The sequence below is a fragment of the Heteronotia binoei genome, chromosome 5, assembly GCF_032191835.1.
Source record: "Heteronotia binoei isolate CCM8104 ecotype False Entrance Well chromosome 5, APGP_CSIRO_Hbin_v1, whole genome shotgun sequence".
NCBI lineage: Eukaryota > Metazoa > Chordata > Lepidosauria > Squamata > Gekkonidae > Heteronotia > Heteronotia binoei.
In genome coordinates this window covers 1,286,202-1,306,396 of record NC_083227.1, presented here as the reverse complement: position 1 = coordinate 1,306,396, position 20,195 = coordinate 1,286,202, and the positions used below count along the sequence as shown (strand labels likewise).

The 20,195-nt window shown below is 46.3% G+C and overlaps 2 protein-coding genes across 4 annotated transcripts in view; both read right to left on the bottom strand.

Moving 5' to 3' along the window:
• Nucleotides 1-20,195, bottom strand: part of LOC132572108 (zinc finger protein 436-like) — a 244,086-nt gene that overhangs the window by 148,232 nt on the left and 75,659 nt on the right. The gene's annotated exons all lie outside the window — the stretch shown is intronic.
• Nucleotides 1-20,195, bottom strand: part of LOC132572099 (zinc finger protein 665-like) — a 41,901-nt gene that overhangs the window by 13,254 nt on the left and 8,452 nt on the right. For 2 of the 3 annotated variants that reach the window (XM_060238895.1, XM_060238893.1), the window contains exon 5: nt 18,243-20,086. In XM_060238895.1, the coding sequence (XP_060094878.1) occupies nt 18,954-20,086 (1,133 nt within the window). In that variant the 3' untranslated portion in view covers nt 18,243-18,953. Of the gene's footprint in view, nt 1-1,361; nt 20,087-20,195 lie in introns of those variants that run through there. The other variant, XM_060238892.1, reaches the window with a different exon arrangement.

Genomic DNA, 20,195 nt, shown 5'->3' with positions numbered 1-20,195 from the left:
TAGTCATTAACAGACATTCTCACATTTTGACATAGAATCATAGAGCTGGAAGGGACCTCCAGGGTCATCTAGTCCAACCCCCTACACAATGCAGGAAACCCACAAATACCTGCCCCAAATTCACAGGATCATATTACTGACATATTACTGTTTTATTGCTTTCGCATGCTTCAGTTTGGTGTAGTGGTTAAGTGTGTGGGACTCTTATCTGGGAGAACCGGGTTTGATTCCCCCACTCCTCCACTTGCACCTGCTGGAATGGCCTTGGGTCAGCCAGAGCTCTCTTATCTGGGAGAACCGGGTTTGATTCCCCACTCCTCCACTTGCACCTGCTGGAATGGCCTTGGGTCAGCCAGAGCTCTCTTATCTGGGAGAACCGGGTTTGATTCCCCACTCCTCCGCTTGCACCTGCTAGCATGGCCTTGGGTCAGCCATAGCTCTGGCAGAGGTTGTCCTTGAAAGGGCAGCTGCTGTGAAAGCTCTCTCCAGCCCCACCCACCTCACAGGGTGTCTGTTGTGGGGGAAGAAGGTAAAGGAGACTGTAAGCCGCTCTGAGACTCTTCGGAGTGGAGGGCGGGATATAAATCCAATTTCTTCATCTACCTCACAGGGTGTCTGTTGTGGGGGAGGAAGGTAAAGGGAGATTGTGAGCTGCTCTGAGACTCTTTGGAGTGGAGGGCAGGATATAAATCCAATATCTTCTTCTTCATCATCTTCTTCATGCTACTCAGATCAAAGGTTTGCTCAGTTTGTTAATTTTACTATTCCGTCATCGAATCTTAACTTTGCATTCTAAACCACTCCCAACCAGATAATTTTACTATTCTGTCACTGGATCTTAAATTTGTACCAGTTTGCATTCTGAGCCACTGTCTACGAGCTGTGTGTGGCTTTGCTCCCTGCGCCGGATCCCTTGTCTGATAAAGTGTGCTTGGAGAAAGCTGACGTTCTGAGTAAAACGAAGTTGGTCTTAAAGGTGCAACCGACTCCTCTTTTGTTCTCCTACTTCAGGCTGACTGCTTGGGCAGTGCACTTCCCTGCCACCCCCAGCCCCAGCTGGAAGAAGGAGGAGGAGGAGGAGGGGGAGAAGAGGAAGTCGACGTGGGAGGACCTGCCTGATTGCATACAACGCAGCGGAAGCCACACAGCTACAGTTGCACCCGCGTCAGAAGAAGTGGTTCAGTGCAACAACCCACGAGCAGCTCAGGGGAAAAGGGTGCATGCCTCCCCCCCCCCTCGCCCCCCTCTCCACGGCCCCAGAATACATCCAGCAGCTTCCCGGGAATTGACAGAGAAGAACCCCCGCCTCCCTCCCTTGCAAGATCTCGGCGTTGACCTCCCCCCCGCCCCCTCCGCCTTACTTCTGAGTAGACCTCCCAGGAAGATCTTGCAGCTGCCGCTTCTTTGCAGCCCCCTCCTCCGCCCTGCAAATGCAAACCCCGCCCCCGAGAAGCCCCGCCCCCTCCCGCCCCTGCCGGCCACTCCCCCCCCTCCCCGGTCCTCTCCTTCGGGCTTCTCCGGGGTTTCCGACGCCGTCCGGTCAGCTGGGAGCCTCTTTGCTCACTCGCGCGCTCCTCTTGCCAAGCAGGCAGCAGCCCTGTTGGGGTGAAGGAGTGGAGCAAAAGAGGAGCGAAGCGGCACCTTGAAGACCAACTTAGTTTTATTCAGCACGGCAGCTTTCCCCAAGCCCTTCCTCAGCCGAGGGACCCGGCACAGTGAGCAGAGCCACACACAGCTGGCAGGTAGCGGCTCAGAATGCACACTGGACAAGTTGAAGATCCAAGGGCAGCAAAGTGAAATTATCTGGTAGGGAGTGGTTGAGAATGCAGTTATGCATCCACAGTATTCCGAGGCATTTCTCTTTTAGAATAGTGCATCAGAATGATTTTTTGGACTGACCTACTCAAAATAGGGATATTCACTGTTTATCTCACTGCATATACTTAACCCATTTTCACTATATTTTATTGTATTCTTTTTTTTTATGGCAAACTAGAATGTTTACATGTTAAAAAGTAAATTAGGTAGACAAGAACATCACTATCCAATGTATTTCTCTTTTAGCTGTATTGACACACTCAAACAGGGATATTGGTTGTTTATCCCATTAAGAACATAAGAGAAGCCCTGTTGGATCAGGCCAGTGGCCCATCCAGTCCAACACTCTGAGTCACATAAGAACATAAGAGAAGCCATGTTGGATCAGGCCAGTGGCCCCTCCAGTCCAGCACTCTGTGTCACAGAAGAACATAAGAGAAGCCCTGTTGGATCAGGCCAGTGGCCCCTCCAGTCCAACACTCTGTGTCACATAAGAACATAAGAGAAGCCCTGTTGGGTCAGGCCAGTGGCCCCTCCAGTCCAACACCCTGTGTCCCATAAGAACATAAGAGAAGCCATGTTGGATCAGGCCAGTGGCCCATCCAGTCCAACACTCTGTGTCACATAAGTACATAAGAGAAGCCCTTTTGGATCAGGCCAGTGGCCCCTCCAGTCCAACACTCTGAGTCACATAAGAACATGAGAGAAGCCATGTTGGATCAGGCCAGTGGCCCATCCAGTCCAACACTCTGAGTCACATAAGAACATAAGAGAAGCCATGTTGGATCAGGCCAGTGGCCCCTCCAGTCCAACACTCTGTGTCACAGAAGAACATAAGAGAAGCCCTGTTGGATCAGGCCAGTGGCCCATCCAGTCCAACACTCTGTGTCACATAGTGGCCAATATATATGTCTGTGTGTGTGTGTGCATATATATATACACACATACACACACACATATATATATATATATATAAAGATGTATATATATATCAGTGGCTATTAGCCACAGTATGTATATATGTGTGTGTGTGTGCATCTATATGTGTATACACACACACACATATTGGCCACTGTGTGACATAGTGTTGCTGGATGGGCCATTGGCCCGATCCAACACGGCTTCTCTTATGTTCTTCTGTGACACAGAGTGTTGGACTGGAGGGGCCATTGGCCCGATCCAACACGGCTTCTCTTATGTTCTTCTGTGACACAGAGTGTTGAACTGGAGGGGCCATTGACCTGATCCAACATGGCTTCTCTTATGTGACACAGAGTGTTGGACTGGAGGGGCCACTGGCCTGATCCAACAGGGCTTCTCTTATGTTCTTATGTGACAGTGTTGGACTGGATGGACCATTGCCCTGATCCAACATGGCTTCTCTTATGTTCTTATGTGACACAGAGTGTTGGTCTGGAGGAGCCACTGACCTGATCCAACATGGCTTCTCTTATGTTCTTCTGTGACACAGAGTGTTGGACTGGATGGGCCATTGGCCTGACCAACAGGGCTTCTCTTATGTTCTTTTGTGACACAGAGTGTTGGACTGGATGGGCCATTGGCCTGATCCAACATGGCTTCTCTTATGTTCTTATGTGACTCAGAGTGTCGGACTGGATGGGCCATTGGCCTGATCCAACAGGGCTTCTCTTATGTTGTTCTGTGATACATAGTGTTGAACTGGAGGGGCCACTGGCCTGATCCAACATGGCTTCTCTTATGTGACACAGTGTTGGACTGGATGGGCCATTGTCTTGATTCAACATGGCTTCTCTTATGTTCTTTTTGTAGCAGGAGTTCCTTTGCATATTAGGCCGCACACCCCTAATGTAGCCAATCCTCCAGGAGCTAAGAATAGGCCATATAAGAAGAGCCCTGTAAGCTCTTGGAGGATTGGCTACATGAAAGGGGTGTGGACTAATATGCAAAGGAGTTCTTGCTATAAAATTAGCCCTGCATGTGAACTTACAATGAAACAGAGTGTATAGCAGATTTACAAGTGAGTCACAGCTTCCCTTTTCTCTGACCTTGAGAAACAGGTGCTTCTCTGAACTGCGTCAAAGAACAGCTTGGAGTTTCATTTCTTAAAAAAGACACTTAACAACTGTGGGGGAGAACTGGGCACATACCCGGTATGTAAGTATCAGGTTCCTCTTGAAACTAGTGAGCATCAATTCTGCACTACCCGGTGGCTCATGGACTGGGGGAGACAAAGAGGAACGCCTGCATGCGGGAGGGTTTGGAAAGCCCACATTGCCAACACTTTTCCACCTTCTTAATCTTAGCGGAAATGTATACAAGTTATCCCTCAGTCCATCAAGTGTATCACAGGTGTTTGACACCTGTCTTTTACCCCAGCTGCATGCTTGGCTTCTGTACTCTTCCATTCTGTTCTCTGGAGCTGTCTGTCTGCCTTCAGGACGCAGGCTGGTATGGATTTGAACCTTCCCTTTTATTTTCTCCAGTAGCATCGAAGTTTGTGAGGGAAAGAGATTGAACTGTGCTTGTAAAATACAACAGGGGTGTCCAACTGTAGCTCTCCAGATGTTTTCTGCCCACAACTCCCATCAGCCCCACCCAGCATGGCCAATGGCTGGGGCTGATGGGAGTTGTAGGCAAAAACTTCTGGAGAGCTACCCTTGGGCACCCCTGCAATATAGTCATTAACAGACATTCTCACATTTCGACATAGAATCATAGAGTTGGAAGGGAATCTCTCCAGAGCAGCGTAAAGCGATACCAGCACATCACATGATCTGGACACTCTACTTCTGTTGATACAGCCCAAAATCGCATTGGCCTTTTTAGATTGGAGTCAAGCGGCACATTTAAGGCCAACCAAGTTTTATTCAGAAGGTAAGCTTTCGTGTGCTAGAAACACACTTCATCAAACAATAGGACAGAATGGCAAGCGGTCCTAAATATAGAGAAAGTGGGCAGTGAATTAGGATGCAGAGTCATGGAAATGGTTTTTTAGCAGATTAAAAGAGTCACAACTTGGGTTCTGGGGTTTGTTAGTTTATGTTAACTGGGCTGAAACCACAACCATTAAGTAGGAAGGGCAGATTGAAGTATCCTGGGTGTGAAGTGCAATTAATGAGAGTCTGTTGTAAGGTTAGCTCTGGGTTAAAACGAGGGCATCGGTTTCTCAGGGGGTTGATTGAAACATGTAACACACATATAAGCATCATTCTAGTTTGCCATTAGAAACAATAATACATTCAAATATAGTGGAAGATGGGCTAGTATATGTAATGAGATAAACAGTCAGTATTCCAAAGTACTTCTCTTTTAAAATAGTGTATCGGAATAATGTTTTTTGTATTGACATACTCAAATACATCTTGCCAGAGTTGAGGCACTGAACCTTTTAGATAAATGTTTTTTTGTCAACAGGAAAAAAAAAAAGAGAGAGAAGTAACTGATTGGATGATCCACAATCCTACAGAAGAGGTTTTGTTCCAAAGAGAAAGTGGAAAAGAAAAAGAAAAGGTCGCTATACTTGATGTACTTCTGGCAGTGTGCTTACCTTCTCTGTTTGGGTTGTTGTAGGAATGATCACTCAACACGTGTACCGGGAGAAAAAGCTTGCCCTCTGAGTAAGGTTCCTTTATTTTATGCATGCTGAAATTACACTGAAGTCACCCAAACGTAAAGCATAACAGGAAACATCTGCACAGTTACAAGGAAGTCATGGTTGCATAGTCTACAAGAATTAAGACAAGCTAGCATTCGTCTGGGATTTATTTGTCCGGGGAACAGGGATGTGGTTAAACACCAGTGTGAGAAGCCTGTGATTTTTTGTGTCATCAGAATTTGTCGAATATGAGGAATCAGGTCGGTGTGCCGAGCGCATGATCCTCCCACAGGTTGTAATCCAGAGAAATACAAAGACTGAGCCGTGGATTGCGCATAATACAGACCCGTAGGGGAAAAAAGACAAGATTTTAAAAGCTGAGGCGGTCAACTTTAGCGGCACAGACCCACCTTCTCTCTGCTGCCCCTGCTGGAATGAGAACCCAGTGGAGCTGGAAAGGTCAGGCCCCCCCACCCCTCCCCGGGTCACCAGTCAGTTGGGTCTCCCCTGCCAGGGAGTGGTAAGGCTACAGAAATAAATTCTCCCCTTTTCCTGATGCGGTAAGTCCAACAGTGTGGAATGTGCTCACTTTACGTTGCTGTTTTCTTTGGAAATCTGCCGCTTATGAATCTTTTGATGCCCACTTAGGGTACCCTTCCACGTAAAGCACTTCCCACATTCCAAGCATTTAAATGGCTTCTCCCCTGTATGAATCATTTGATGTCTCCTTAGGCTGACGTTCCAAGTAAAGCACTTTCCACACTCCAAGCACTTATGCGGCTTCTCCCCAGTATGAGTCTTTTGATGTACAGTTAGGACACTGTTCCTACAGAAGCACTTTCCACACTCCAGGCATTTAAATGGCTTCTCCCCTGTATGAATCATTTGATGTACAGTTAGCTCACCATTCCTAAAGAAGCACTTTCCACACTCCAAGCATTTAAATGGCTTCTCCCCTGTATGAATCATTTGATGTACAGTTAGCTCATAGTTCCTACAGAAGCACTTTCCACACTCCAAGCATTTAAATGGCTTCTCCCCTGCATGAATCATTTGATGTACAGTTAGCTCACAGTTCCTACAGAAGCACTTTCCACACTCCAAGCATTTAAATGGCTTTTCCCCTGTATGAATCATTTGATGTACAGTTAGCTCACAGTTCCTACAGAAGCACTTTCCACACTCCAAGCATTTAAATGGCTTCTCCCCTGTATGAATCATTTGATGTACAGTTAGCTGAGCATTCCTAGAGAAGCACTTTCCACACTCAAAGCACTTAAATGGCTTCTCCCCTATATGAATCATTTTATGTACAGTTAGCTCATAGTTCCTAGAGAAGCACTTTCCACACTCCAAGCATTTAAATGGCTTCTCTCCTGTATGAATAATTTGATGTCTCCTTAGGCTGATGTTCCGAGTAAAGCACTTTCCACACTCCAAGCACTTATGTGGCTTCTCCCCAGTATGAGTCTTTTGATGTGAAATTAGGTAGCTACTCTGAGAGAAGCACTTTCCACACTCCAAGCATTTATATGGCTTCTCCCCAGTATGAACTGTTTGATGTCTCCTTAGGTAGTTATTATCAGGAAAACATTTACCACACTCCAAGCATTTATATGGCTTCTCCCCAGTATGAACTGTTTGATGTCTCCTTAGGTAGTTATTATCAGGAAAACACTTACCACACTCCAAGCATTTATATGGCTTCTCCCCAGTATGAATCCTTTGATGTCTCCTTAGGCGGTCATTATCAGGAAAACACTTTCCACATTCCAAGCATTTATATGGCTTCTCCCCAGTATGAATCTTTTGATGTCTCCTTAGATGGCCATTTTTAGAAAAACACTTACCGCACTCCAAGCATTTATATGGTTTCTCTCTAGTATGCCTTTTCAAGAATGCTGGAACATTGTGATATGTTTTAGCACTGAATTTGTAGTTGAACCCTTTCTGGTTCATGGTACCATTAGGCCTTTTCTTTCTCTTCTGTGCTTCCTTCCTTTGGTTCTGTTTTGGTTCCCTCTTTCTTCTGCAATGTCTTTCTGGTACCACTTGACCCCCAGATTTGGCTTCCATTTGTATGTTGTTGTCTTTTTCCACAACTCTCCCTCCTGATTCCTTCTCAATCACATCTGCAACTGCAAAAGAGGAAGCAAAATCATATAAGAATGAAAAGAAATAAATATCATTTAACAGGTACAGCCAGTAGTCAATTGCAGAATAATGTGTCAGTTCCAATAACCTTTTTGTGTCGGTTCCAATAACCTACCAATTCTGGCTGGGTCGTGTGCGATGCTTAATTATTACTTGTTGCTTGTATTCAATATACTCACATTTTGTTATTGTCGTTGTTTGTTTAGCTTCATTAAACAGAAAAAACCACTATAAATAAAGATGGAAGAATTAACCCTTCACAGTCCTTTAGTTCACAGAATCCTAGAGTTGGAAGGGACCTCCAGGGTCATCTAGTCCAACCCCCTGCACAATGCAGGAAATTCCCAAGTACCTCCCCCTGCCCTCCTTCTCATGATCTGCCTAAATTCACAGGATCTTCATTGCTGTCAGTTGGCTATCTAGCCTCTGTCTGAAAACCTCCAAAGGAGGAGAGCCCACCACCTCCCAAGGAGGAAGCCTGTTTAGTCAAAACGTTTGATTTAATTTCAACCCGCTAGATCTGGTCCAGCCTTCTGAGACAACAGAAAACAACTCCACACCCTCCTCTGTATTGCCTCTCAGCCGTCTCTTCTCCAGGCTATATGTATTTTCAATAACCAGAGCCAAGGGCTTGGAAAACCCTCAGCAATATCTAAACACACACCAGGATGACTTGGGAAAGAAGAAAGGGGTGGCCAAAGGAAGGAGGAAGTAATTTCTTGCTTCTCTTACAGAAATGTGTTCTTGAGATCACTTTGAAGTTAAAAAGCTTTCAATTGCTTTTTGGGGGGGGGGAATAAAACGGGATAGGAAAAGAACTATTTTAAAAATCTTGAATTTTATTTTTAAGTGCAAAAAAGGATCTAGAGATCTTAGTAGACCGTATACTGCACATGAGTCAGCAGTGTGATGCGGTATCTAAGAAGGCAAATGCGATTTCGGGCTGTATCATCTGAAGTAGGGTGTTCAGATCACATGAAGTGATGGTATCGCTGTGTTCAGTTCTGGGCACCGCATTTTAAGAGGGATATAGACAAGCTGGAACATTTACAGAGGTGGTTGAGGAAAATGCTGAGGGGTCTGGAGACCAAGTCCTCTGAGGAAAGGCTGAAGGAGCTGGGCATGTTTAGCCTGGAGAGGAGGTGGCTGAGAGGTGATATGATCACGATCTTCAAGTACTTGAAGGACTGTCCTAGAGAGGATGGTGTGGAATTGTTTTCTGTGGCCCCGGAAGGTCGGACCAGAACCAATGGGTTGGAATTAAATCAAGAGTTTCCGGCTCAACATGAGGAAGAACTTCCTGACTGTTAGAGTGGTTCCTCAGTGGAACAGGCTTCCTCCTCGGGAGGTGGTGGACTCTCCTTTGGAGGTTTTTCAACAGAGGCTAGGTGGCCATCTGACAGCAATGAGGATCCTGTGAATTTAGGGGGAGGTGTTTGTGAGTTTCCTGCATTGTGCAGGGGTTGGACTAGATGACCCTGGAGGTCCCTTCCAAGTCTAGGATTCTATGACTGTTAGAGCAGTTCCTCAGTGGAACAGGCTTCCTTGGGAGGTGGTGGACTCTCCTTCCTTGGAGGTTTTTCAACAGAGGCTAGATGGCCATCTGACAGAAATGAACATCCTGTGAATTTAGGGGGAGGTGCTTGTGAGATTCCTGCATTGTGCAGGGGGTTGGACTAGATGACCCTGGAGGTCCCTTCCAACTCTAGGATTCTATGACTGTTAGAGCAGTTCCTCAGTGGAACTGGCTTCCTCAGGAGGTGGTGGGCTCTCCTTCCTTGGAGGTTTTTCAACAGAGGCTAGATGGCCCTCTGACAGAAATGAACATCCTGTGAATTTAGGGGGAGGTGCTTGTGAGTTTCCTGCATTGTGCAGGGGGTTGGACTAGATGACCCTGGAGGTCCCTTCCAACTCTAGGATTCTATGACTGTTAAGAGCAGTTCCTCAGTGAAACAGGCTTCCTCCTTGGGAGGTGGTGGGCTCTCCTTCCTTGGAGGTTTTTCAACAGAGGCTGGATGGCCACCTGACAGCAATGAGGATCCTGTGAATGAGGCAGATCATGAGAAGGAGGGCAGGAAGCGCTGCAGCAGGTCTTCGTTCTTGTGGCAGCTTCTTACATGAACAGGGAAATAACAATCACCGCTTTAAGGTCTCTTTTCTCCGGCCCAGTTTGGTGAGGGACCCGAACAAGAGCTTAGGGGGGGGCAGTATGTCAGGCGATGTAATTGTAACTGAAATTATAATGTTCCTATGTATTACCAGCCAAATGGAATGCTTATTACTAACCTCCTGATCCCTCTTTTGTTGCTCGTATGCCGTTTGAACCTTGCTCGCTATTACTAACAATTAGAAGAATGCGGCCTTTGAAGATAAAAGGCCGCCAGGGGGCAGCTCGGCTCTTCCCAGGCCAGAATGTTACAGAAGTTTGATAAGGGAAACATCCCGTGTGAAAGTTAGCACCTAGACTCACTAGTGTTTAGAATAGTGGCTTTTTGTTTTGAAACCTTTGATGTAGAAACCTTAAAGCCGCCTTGCAACATTGCAAGGGCATCAGTCCCAATTTCTTGTTCTATCCTATGGATTATCAATAAAGTATTACATTGTTCCAACCCAATGAATGCTGCGTTTGAGATCTCATTGCCTGGCAGTAAGGCCTTACCAGGGCAGAGTAAAGCTATACCATCACTTCACGTGATCTGGACGCTAGACTTCTGTGGATACAGCCCAAAATGGCATTTGGGTCCCTCTGAAGCCGGAGTGGGCCAGGGTGGGCCAAGCTGCGCATTCTCGAAGAAAGGCCTGCCCAACCTTCCGCTTCAGACGCACCCGGAAAGAGGCCGCCTCCTTAGTCCTTCACAAGAAAGAAGGAGGCAGCCTCTTCCTGTCTCCCTTTGAAGCAGGAGAGGGGGTGGGGCTGAGTGTTGTGGGACATCACTGGGCCATGTGCATGAAGAGTGTAGAAGGGGGCAGGAGCTTGGGGTTCGGCCTGGGGCGCCAAAACCCCTAGCGTTGGGCCCGGAAGAAAGAGAGCCACCCTTTATCAAAATGGAAGGACCGAAGAAGAAAACAGGAGCCGTGGGGATTTCCTAGCAGGAACCCAACTGGATTCTGTCCATCTCTCCCGATCAGAGCCCGCTTCATCAAGAGGTTTCTCTTTACAGCATGGAAGTATCTTATGCTTTCTTTTTCAGGCGCTGAAAGTGTAGGAGCCGTGCTCTTTCCTCTACAGGACATGAAATTGTGCCCTGGAATGAAAGACCGTCAAAGGAAGTTTCCCCTCTCTCCCTCCCTCCTCTTCTGCGATTATAACAAAGCAGAAAAGATCCTTACCCAGAGAGGCCGCGGTCTCCAACATTTCCTCCATAACAGCCCAGTAGAGTTTTCTTTGGCCTGGATCCAGAAGGGCCCATTCCTCTTCGGTGAAGAACACGGCGACTCCCGCAAAGGACATGGTGGAGCTCTGGAAGAAGAAAATACGGCCCAGTGGATCATCTATTTCTGGTTCCTGAACGTTCAAGAACAAAAGAAGATCCCATCAGCCAGTCAACTGATTAAAGAATGCAATACAGCAAGTCAATGGCAAGGAAAACAGCCTTAGCTTCTTTTTCAGATTCTGTCAGGTGTTATATGATGACTGTCTCCAAGAAATATAAACTCAGTCACAAAGAACGGGGCTTCTCTTGGTGGAATGCCGTTGGAGGGGGGATGGCAGACTGTGTAGCTCAGGGGTGGCCGACGGTAGCTCTTCAGATGTTTTCTTCCTACAACTCCCATCAGCCCCAGCCATTGGCCATGCTGGCTGGGGCTGATGGGAGTTGTAGGCAAAAAACATCTGGAGAGCTATCGTTGGCCACCCCTGTTCTATAGTAATAACATGGAAGCAAATAGTCTCAGAATTGGCCACTAATCAATTTTAGCAACAAAATTTAAAAACACTGTGGCCCAGATTTGCCCCATAAAATTCTTCTGCTGGTCTGCAATGAAAACAATGGTTTACGAGTCCAAAGAAGCCGGATAGGTGGAGGCAGCACAGATCGGGAGAGGAGAGCTGATCTCCCCTCCTGCACAAAACAAACACATAGATCAGTTTCCAGTTCTCCATGCTCTTTCCAGCTACCTCCTCTTCCTGCATGTTTCTCTCCTCCCCGCTATTCCTGCCCAAGAGTTGGGGATGAAACCCTGAACTCACCTTTCCTGCAGACAAACAAAGGCCAAGCTCTCCCTCCAGCCAGGGGAAGCACGAAAGGAGAGAGGCCCCGGGGAAGGGCGTACTCCATATGTTTTTATTTCCATCTGGAGGGAAAACTGACCCTGGGGCACCTAGAAAAGGCAGGCTTGATCTCTCTGGCGCTCGCAAGTCCTCCTGGGAAATGTAGTCTCCTGCAGTAGCAACACCCAGACAGAATTTACAATGTGAGGCACTTCAGAATGTGGAAAGAAAATTTCTTTGCTCATTTGTTGTTTTGTGGGGCAGCTTCCTGTGCATATGAATAAGTCTTCCTTCTTGTTTTATGATCTCTGTCCTCTTCAGGCTCAATACAAAACTCATCTCACAGGAGCAACCCAAAAGCTCTACAGTCACCACCCTAAGAACATCTTGCCCCCAAGGGGAAGCCTTACCCCACGAGGTCAAAAAGGAAAAGGTGGGGAAGTGGGTTCGAAACACCAAGAGGGTCAAAGGAAGATGGCGCCCCCTCCCTGCTCTGCCATGTTCATAATAAAAGGGGAAAGAGCCTCACTCAGAGAGGCGGCCATCTCGTACGTTTCCTCCATCACTTCCCAGAAGAGTTTTCTTTGGCCTGGATCCAGCAGGGCCCATTCCTCCTCTGTGAAGAACATGGCTGCCTCCTCAAGGGACACCGGGGAGATCTGGAAGAGGGAAATATGGCCCACTTGATCATCCGTCCCTGAGCTTCCAAGAACTGCAAGGAAGCTACTGCAGCATCTCAACAGGATCCGGGTTTCATCAAACAGAAACACAGCAGGAGGACAACACGGCTGCCCATCTGGATCTAAAACTTTGTTGGTCTTCGAGGTCCACGGGGTCGCAAAGAGTCGGACTCGACTGTGCGACTGAACGACAATCATATAGTGGGTTCTATGTACGGCAGAGTCTCAAAGTAGGTGATCACAAGCTCTTTTAATAGGAGTGACCTAGCATAAGGTCACATTACAAGACTGGCGTTGGGGCCCACGGGCCAAACTTATATACATCTCTGGGTTTCCTCGCAAGCACGTTATTGGGTCATTCAAACCGGTGGGAGCTTGTAATCGGTCCTGGGCTGCAGGGATTTGAATCCTGCAGCCCTTTGTTCCCAAGTCCCCAGGCTCAGTCTGTATGCCTCCAATGAGCCAGGCAAAAGCATCCAAAGTGTTCCCTTGAGTCCACATACATAACATATGGCAAACTAGAATGATGGTGACATGTTAAAAAGTAAATTAGGTGGACAAGAGCATCACTATCCAATGCATTTCTTTTTAGCTGTATTGACACACTGAAACAGGGATATTGGCTGTTTATCCCATTACATATACTGAACTCATCTCCCACTAATTTTAATGTATTTTTCTCCTAATGGCAAACTATATGTATGTTACATGTTAAAAGGTAAATTAGTTGGATGGGAAATTTTCTGAGATATAAATACCTTCCTTTTGATTCAGGCTTAATACAATATAGTCATTAGCAGACATTCTCCCATTTTGACATAGAATCATAGAGCTGGAAGGGACCTCCAGGGTCATCTAGTCCAACCCCCTGCACAATGCAGGAAACCCACAAATACCTGCCCCAAATTCACAGGATCATACTACTGACACATTACTGTTTTAGTGCTTTTGCATGTTTTTGCTGCTCAGATCAAAGCTTTGCTCAGTTTGTTAATTTTACTATTCCATCATCGAATCTTAACTTTGCATTCTAAACCACTCCCAACCAGATAATTTTACTATTCTGTCACTGGATCTTAAATTTGTACCAGTTTGCATTCTGAGCCACCGTCTACGAGGTGTGTGTGGCTTTGCTCACTGTGCCGGATTCCTCGTCTGATAAAGTGTGCTTGGAGAAAGCTGACGTTCTGAATAAAACTAAGTTGGTCTTAAAGGTGCAATCGACTCCTCTTTTGTTCTCCTACTTCAGGCTGACTGCTTGGGCAGTGCACTTCCCTGCCACCCCCAGCCCCAGCTGGAAGAAGAAGGAGGAGGAGGAGGGGGAGAAGAGGAAGTCGACGTGGGAGGATTGCATACAACGCACCGGAAGCCACACAGCTACAGTTGCACCCGCGTCAGAAGAAGTGGTTCAGTGCAACAACCGACGAGCAGCTCAGGGGGAAAGGGTGCATGCCTCCCCTCTCCACGGCCCCAGAATACCCCCCCCCCCGCCAGAATACATGCAGCAGCTTCCCGGGAGTTGGCAGAGAAGAAGCCCCGCCTCCCTCCTTTGCAAGACCTCGAAGTCGACCTCCCCCTCCGCCTTACTTCTGAGTAGACCTCCCAGGGAGATCCCGCAGCTGCCGCTTCTTCGCAGCCCCCTCCTCCGCCCTGCAAATGCAAACCCCGCCCCCGAGAAGCCCCTTCCCCTCCCGCCCCCCTTGCACAAGCCCCCCCTCCCCGGTCCTCTCCTTCGGGCTTCTCCGGGGCTTCCGACGCCGTCGGGTCAGCTGGGAGCCTCTTCGGGCACTCGCGCGCTCCTCTTGCCAAGCAGGCAGCCGCCCTGTTGGGGTGAAGGAGTGGAGCAAAAGAGGAGCGAAGCGGCACCTTGAAGACCAACTTAGTTTTATTCAGCACGGCAGCTTTCCCCAAGCCCTTCCTCAGCCGAGGGATCCGGCACAGTGAGCAGAGCCACACACAGCTGGCAGGCAGCGGCTCACAATGCACACTGGACAAGTTGAAGATCCAACGGCAGTAAAGTGAAATTATCTGGTAGGGAGTGGTTTAGAATGCAGTTATGCATCCACAGTATTCCGATGCATTTCTCTTTTAGAGTAGCCTATCAGAATGATTTTTTGTATTGACCTACCCAAAATAGGGATATTGACTGCTTATGTCACTGCATCTACTTAACCCATTTTCACTATATTTTATTGTATTCTCTTTTTTTATGGCAAACTAGAATGTTTAATGTTAAAAAGTAAATCAGGTGGACAAGAACATCACTATCCAATATATTTCTCTTTTAGCTGTATTGACACACTCAAACAGGGATATTGGTTGTTTATCCCATTAAGAACATAAGAGAAGCCCTGTTGGATCACGCCACTGGCCCATCCAGTCCAATACTCTGTGTCACACAGTGGCCAATATGTATGTCTGTGTGTGTGTATATATATATATATATACACACATATATACACATACATACATACACACACACACACACACATATATATATATATCAGTATGTATATATGTGTATGTGTGTGTATGTATATGTGTATACACAAACACACATATTGGCCACTGTGTGACATAGTGTTGCTGGATGGGCCATTGGCCTGATCCAACACGGCTTCTCTTTATGTTGTTCTGTGACACAGAGTGTTGGACTGGAGGGGCCACTGGCCTGATCCCACAGGGCTTCTCTTATGTTCTTATGTGACACAGAGTGTTGGACTGGATGGGCCATTGGCCTGATCCAACATGGCTTCTCTTATGTTCTTATGTGACACAGAGTGTTGGACTGGATGGGCCATTGGCCTGATCCAACAGGGCTTCTTTTATGTGACACAGAGTATTGGACTGGATGGGCCATTGGCCTGATCCAACAGGGCTTCTTTTATGTGACACAGAGTATTGGACTGGATGGGCCACTGGCCTGATCCAACGGGGCTTCTCTTATGTTGTTCTGTGACACATAGTGTTGAACTGGAGGGGCCATTGACCTGATCCAACATGGCTTCTCTTATGTGACACAGTGTTGGACTGGATGGGCCATTGTCTTGATTCAACATGGCTTCTCTTATGTTCTTTTTGTAGCAGGAGTTCCTTTGCATATTAGGCCGCACACCCCAAATGTAGCCAATCCTCCAGGAGCTAAGAATAGGCCATATAAGAAGAGCCCTGTAAGCTCTTGGAGGATTGGCTACATGAAAGGGGTGTGGCCTAATATGCAAAGGAGTTCTTGCTACAAAATTAGCCCTGCATGTGAATTTATAATGAAACAGAGTGTATAGCAGATTTACAAGTGAGTCACAGCTTCCCTTTTCTCTGACCTTGAGAAAAGGTGCTTTATCTGAACTGCGGCAAAGAACAGCTTGGAGTTTCATTTCTTAAAAAAAACCACTTAACAACTGTAGGGGAGAACTGGGCACATACCCGGTATGTAAGTATCAGGTTCCTCTCGAAGCTAGTGAGCATCAAGTCCGCACTAACCGGTGGCTCATGGATTGGGGGAGACAAAGAGGAACGCCTGCATGCGGGAGGGATTGGAAAGCCCACATTGCCAACACTTTTCCATCTTCTTAATCTTAGCGGAAATGTATACAAGTTATCCCTCAGTCCATCAAGTGTATCACAGGTGTTTGACACCTGTCTTTTACCCCAGCTGCATGCTTGGCTTCTCTACCCTTCCATTCTGTTCTCTGGAGCTGTCTGTCTGCCTTCAGGACGCAGGCTGGTATGGATTTAGAACATAAGAACATAAGAGAAGCCATGTTGGTTCAGACCAATGGCCCATCCAGTCCAACACTCTGTGTCACACAGTGGCAAAAAATTTTATACATACACACACACTGTGGCTAATAGCCACTGATGGACCTCTGCTCCATATTTTTATCTAAACACCTCTTCAAGGTGGCTATGCTTGTGGCCGCCACCACCTCCTGTGGTGTTTAAAACGGATAAAAGGAAGTACTTCTTCACCCAAAGGGTGATTAACATGTGGAATTCACTGCCACAGGAGGTGGTGGCGGCCACAAGTATAGCCACCTTCAAGAAGGGTTTAGATAAAAATATGGAGCACAGGTCCATCAGTGGCTATTAGCCACAGTGTATGTTTGTATATAAAATTTTTGGCCACTGTGTGACACAGAGTGTTGGACTTGATGGGCCATTGGCCTGATCCAACATGGCTTCTCTTATGTTCTTATGACCCCAAGATCTCTCTCTTGGTCAGTCTCTGCCAGTTCACACCCCATCAACTTGTATTTGTAGCTGGGATTCTTGGCCCCAATGTGCATTACTTTGCACTTGGCCACATTGAACCACATCTGCCACGTTGACGCCCACTCACCCAGACTCAACAGATCCCTTTGGAGTTCCTCACAATCCTCTCTGGTTCTCACCACCCTGAACAATTTAGTGTCATCCAGAAACTTGGCCACTTCACTGCTCACTCCCAACTCTAAATCATTTATGAACAAGTTAAAAGAGCACGGGACCCAGTACCGAGCCCTGCGGCACCCCGCTGCTTGCCGTCCTCCACTGCGAAGACTGCCCATTTATACTCACTCTCTGCTTCCTATTACTCAGCCAGTTTTTGATCCACAAGAGGACCTGTCCTTTTACTCCATGATTCTCAAGCTTTCTAAGGAGCCTTTGATGAGGAACTTTATCAAAAGCTTTCTGGAAGTCAAGGTAAACAACATCTATTGGGTCTCCTTTGTCCACATGTTTGTTCACCCCCTCAAGGAAATGTAACAGGTTAGTGAGGCAAGATCTTCCCTTACAGAACCCATGCTGAGCTTTCAATAACCCGTGTTCATCAATGTGCCTACTCATTCTGTCCTTGATAATGGTTTCTACCAACTTTCCCGGTATTGAAGTCAGACTGACAGGCCTGTAATTTCCCGGATCTCCTCTGGAACCTTTTAAAGATGGGGGTGACATTTGCTACCTTCCAGTCCTCAGGAACAGAGGCAGATTTCAATGAAAGATTACAGATTTTTGTTAGAAGATCCACAAGTTCACTTTTGAGTTCTTTCAGAACTCTCGGATGTATGCCATCCGGACCCGGTGACTTATTAGTTTTTAATTTGTCTATCAGTTGTAGGACCGCCTCTTTTGTCAGCTCAATCTGACTCAGGTCTTTCAACACCCCTTCCAAAATTAGTGGTTCTGGGGCGGGCAAAAAGTTCTTGTCTTCCACAGTGAAGACGGAGGCAAAAAATTCATTTAGCTTCTCAGCCATTTCCCTATCCTCCTTCAGTAATCCTTTTACCCCATGGTCATCCAAGGGCCCCACTGCCTCCCTGGCTGGTTTCCTACTTCTAATATATTTGAAGAAATTTTTATTGTTGGTCTTTATGTTTTTTTGCAATATGCTCCTCATAGTCCCTTTTTGCCTGCCTGATCACAGTCTTGCATTTGATTTGCCACAGCCTGTGTTCCCTTTTACTAATCTCACTTGGACTGGTTTTCCACCGCTTAAAGGAGTCCTTCTTACCTTTTACAGCTTCCATTACTTTGTTTGTTAACCATGCAGGCCTTTTCTTATGCCTGTTTGTGCCTTTCCTAACTTGTGGTATGTATTTTATCTGAGCTTCTAGGATTATAGTTTTAAATAGTGTCCAAGCTTCCCCAAGGGTTTTGACCGTATTTACCTTTCCTTTCAGTTTCCTCCTCACATGCCTCCTCATCTCAGTGTATTTACCCCTTTTAAAGTTAAACGCGGTTGTGGCGGTCTTTTGGGGCAACTCCCTGTTTATACAAACGGTGAAATCAATAACATTATGGTCACTGCTCCCATGCGGCGCAATCACTTTTACGTTTTTTAATGTTTTTTGTATTGACATACTCAAATCCATCTTGCCAGAGTTGAGGCACTGAACCTTTTAGATAAATGCTTTTTGTCAACAGGAAAAAAAAGAGAGAAGTAACTGATTGGATGATCCACAGTCCTACAGAAGAGGTTTTGTCCCAAAGAGAAAGTAGAAAAGAAAAAAGGTTGCTATACTTGATGTAATGCAATTTGTTTCAGTGAACATTTCTGTTGTGCTTCGTAAAGGCTTTCTTGGAATGAATCACACGGAGTTCAGTCATTTATCTCTGCACTGTTCACATTAACCTTTTGTTAAATATCTGTAATTTAAAAGCCATACGTTTCCAAGATGTCTTCTCTTTGCCACTATGGCCAGGCACTTCTGGCAGTGTGCTTATCTTCTCTGTTTGGGTTGTAATCCAGAGAAATACAAAGACTGAGCCGTGGATTGCGCATAATACAGACCCGTAGGGGAAAAGAGACAAGATTTTAAAAGTTGACGTGGTCGACTTTTGTGGCACAGACCCACCTTCTCTCTGCTGCCCCTGCTGGAATGAGAACACAGTGGAGCTGGAAAGGTCAGCCCCGCCCCCCCAGACCTCCCCGGGTCACCAGTCAGTTGGGTCTCCCCTGCCAGGGAGTGGTAAGGCTACAGAAATAAATTCTCCCCTTTTCCTGATGCGGTAAGTCCAACAGTGTGGAATGTGCTCACTTTAAGTTGCTGTTTTCTTTGGAAATCTGCCTCTTATGAATCTTTTGATGCCCACTTAGGGTACTCTTCCGCGTAAAGCACTTCCCACATTCCAAGCATTTAAATGGCTTCTCCCCTGTATGAATCATTTGATGTCTCCTTAGGCTGACGTTCCGAGTAAAGCACTTTCCACACTCCAAGCACTTATGTGGCTTCTCCCCAGTATGAGTCTTTTGATGTGAAATTAGGTAGCTACTCTGAGAGAAGCACTTTGCACACTCCAAGCATTTATATGGCTTCTCCCCAGTATGAACTGTCTGATGTCTCCTTAGGTAGTCATTATCAGAAAAACACTTACCACACTCCCAGCATTTATATAGCTTCTCCCCAATATGAATCTTTTGATGTCTCCTTAGGCGGTCATTATCAGGAAAACACTTTCCACATTCCAAGCATTTATATGGCTTCTCCCCAGTATGAATCTTTTGATGTCTCCTTAGATGGCAATTCTTAGTAAAACACTTACTGCACTCCAAGCATTTATATAGCTTCTCCTCAGTATGAATCTTTTGATGTCTCCTTAGGAGGCCATTATCAGGAAAACATATTCCACACTCCAAGCATTTATATGGCTTCTCCCCAGTATGACTCTTTTGATGTGTTTTTAGGCTGCTTTTATAAGAGAAGCACCTTCCACACTCGAAGCATTTATATGGCTTCTCCCCTGTATGAATCATTTGATGTACAGTTAGCTTACCGTTCCTAGAGAAGCACTTTCCACACTCCAAGCATTTATATGGCTTCTCCCCAGTATGAATCTTTTGATGTCTCCTTAGTTGGCCATTATCAGGAAAACATTTTCCACACACCAAGCATTTATATGGCTTCTCTCCAGTATGCCTTTTCAAGAATGCTGGAACATTGTGATATGTTTTAGCACTGAATTTGTAGTTGAACCCTTTCTGGTTCATGGTACCATTAGGCCTTTTCTTTCTCTTCTGTGCTTCCTTCCTTTGGTTCTGTTTTGGTTCCCTCTTTCTTCTGCAATGTCTTTCTGGTACCACTTGACCCCCAGATTTGGCTTCCCCCTGTGGATTGTTGTCTTTTTCCACAACTCTCCCTCCTGATTCCTTCTCACTTACGTCTGCAACTGCAAAAGAGGAAGCAAAATCATATATGAATGAAAAGATATAAATATCATTTAACAGGTACAGCCAGTAGTCAATTGCAGAATGATGTGTCAGTTCCAATAATCTATT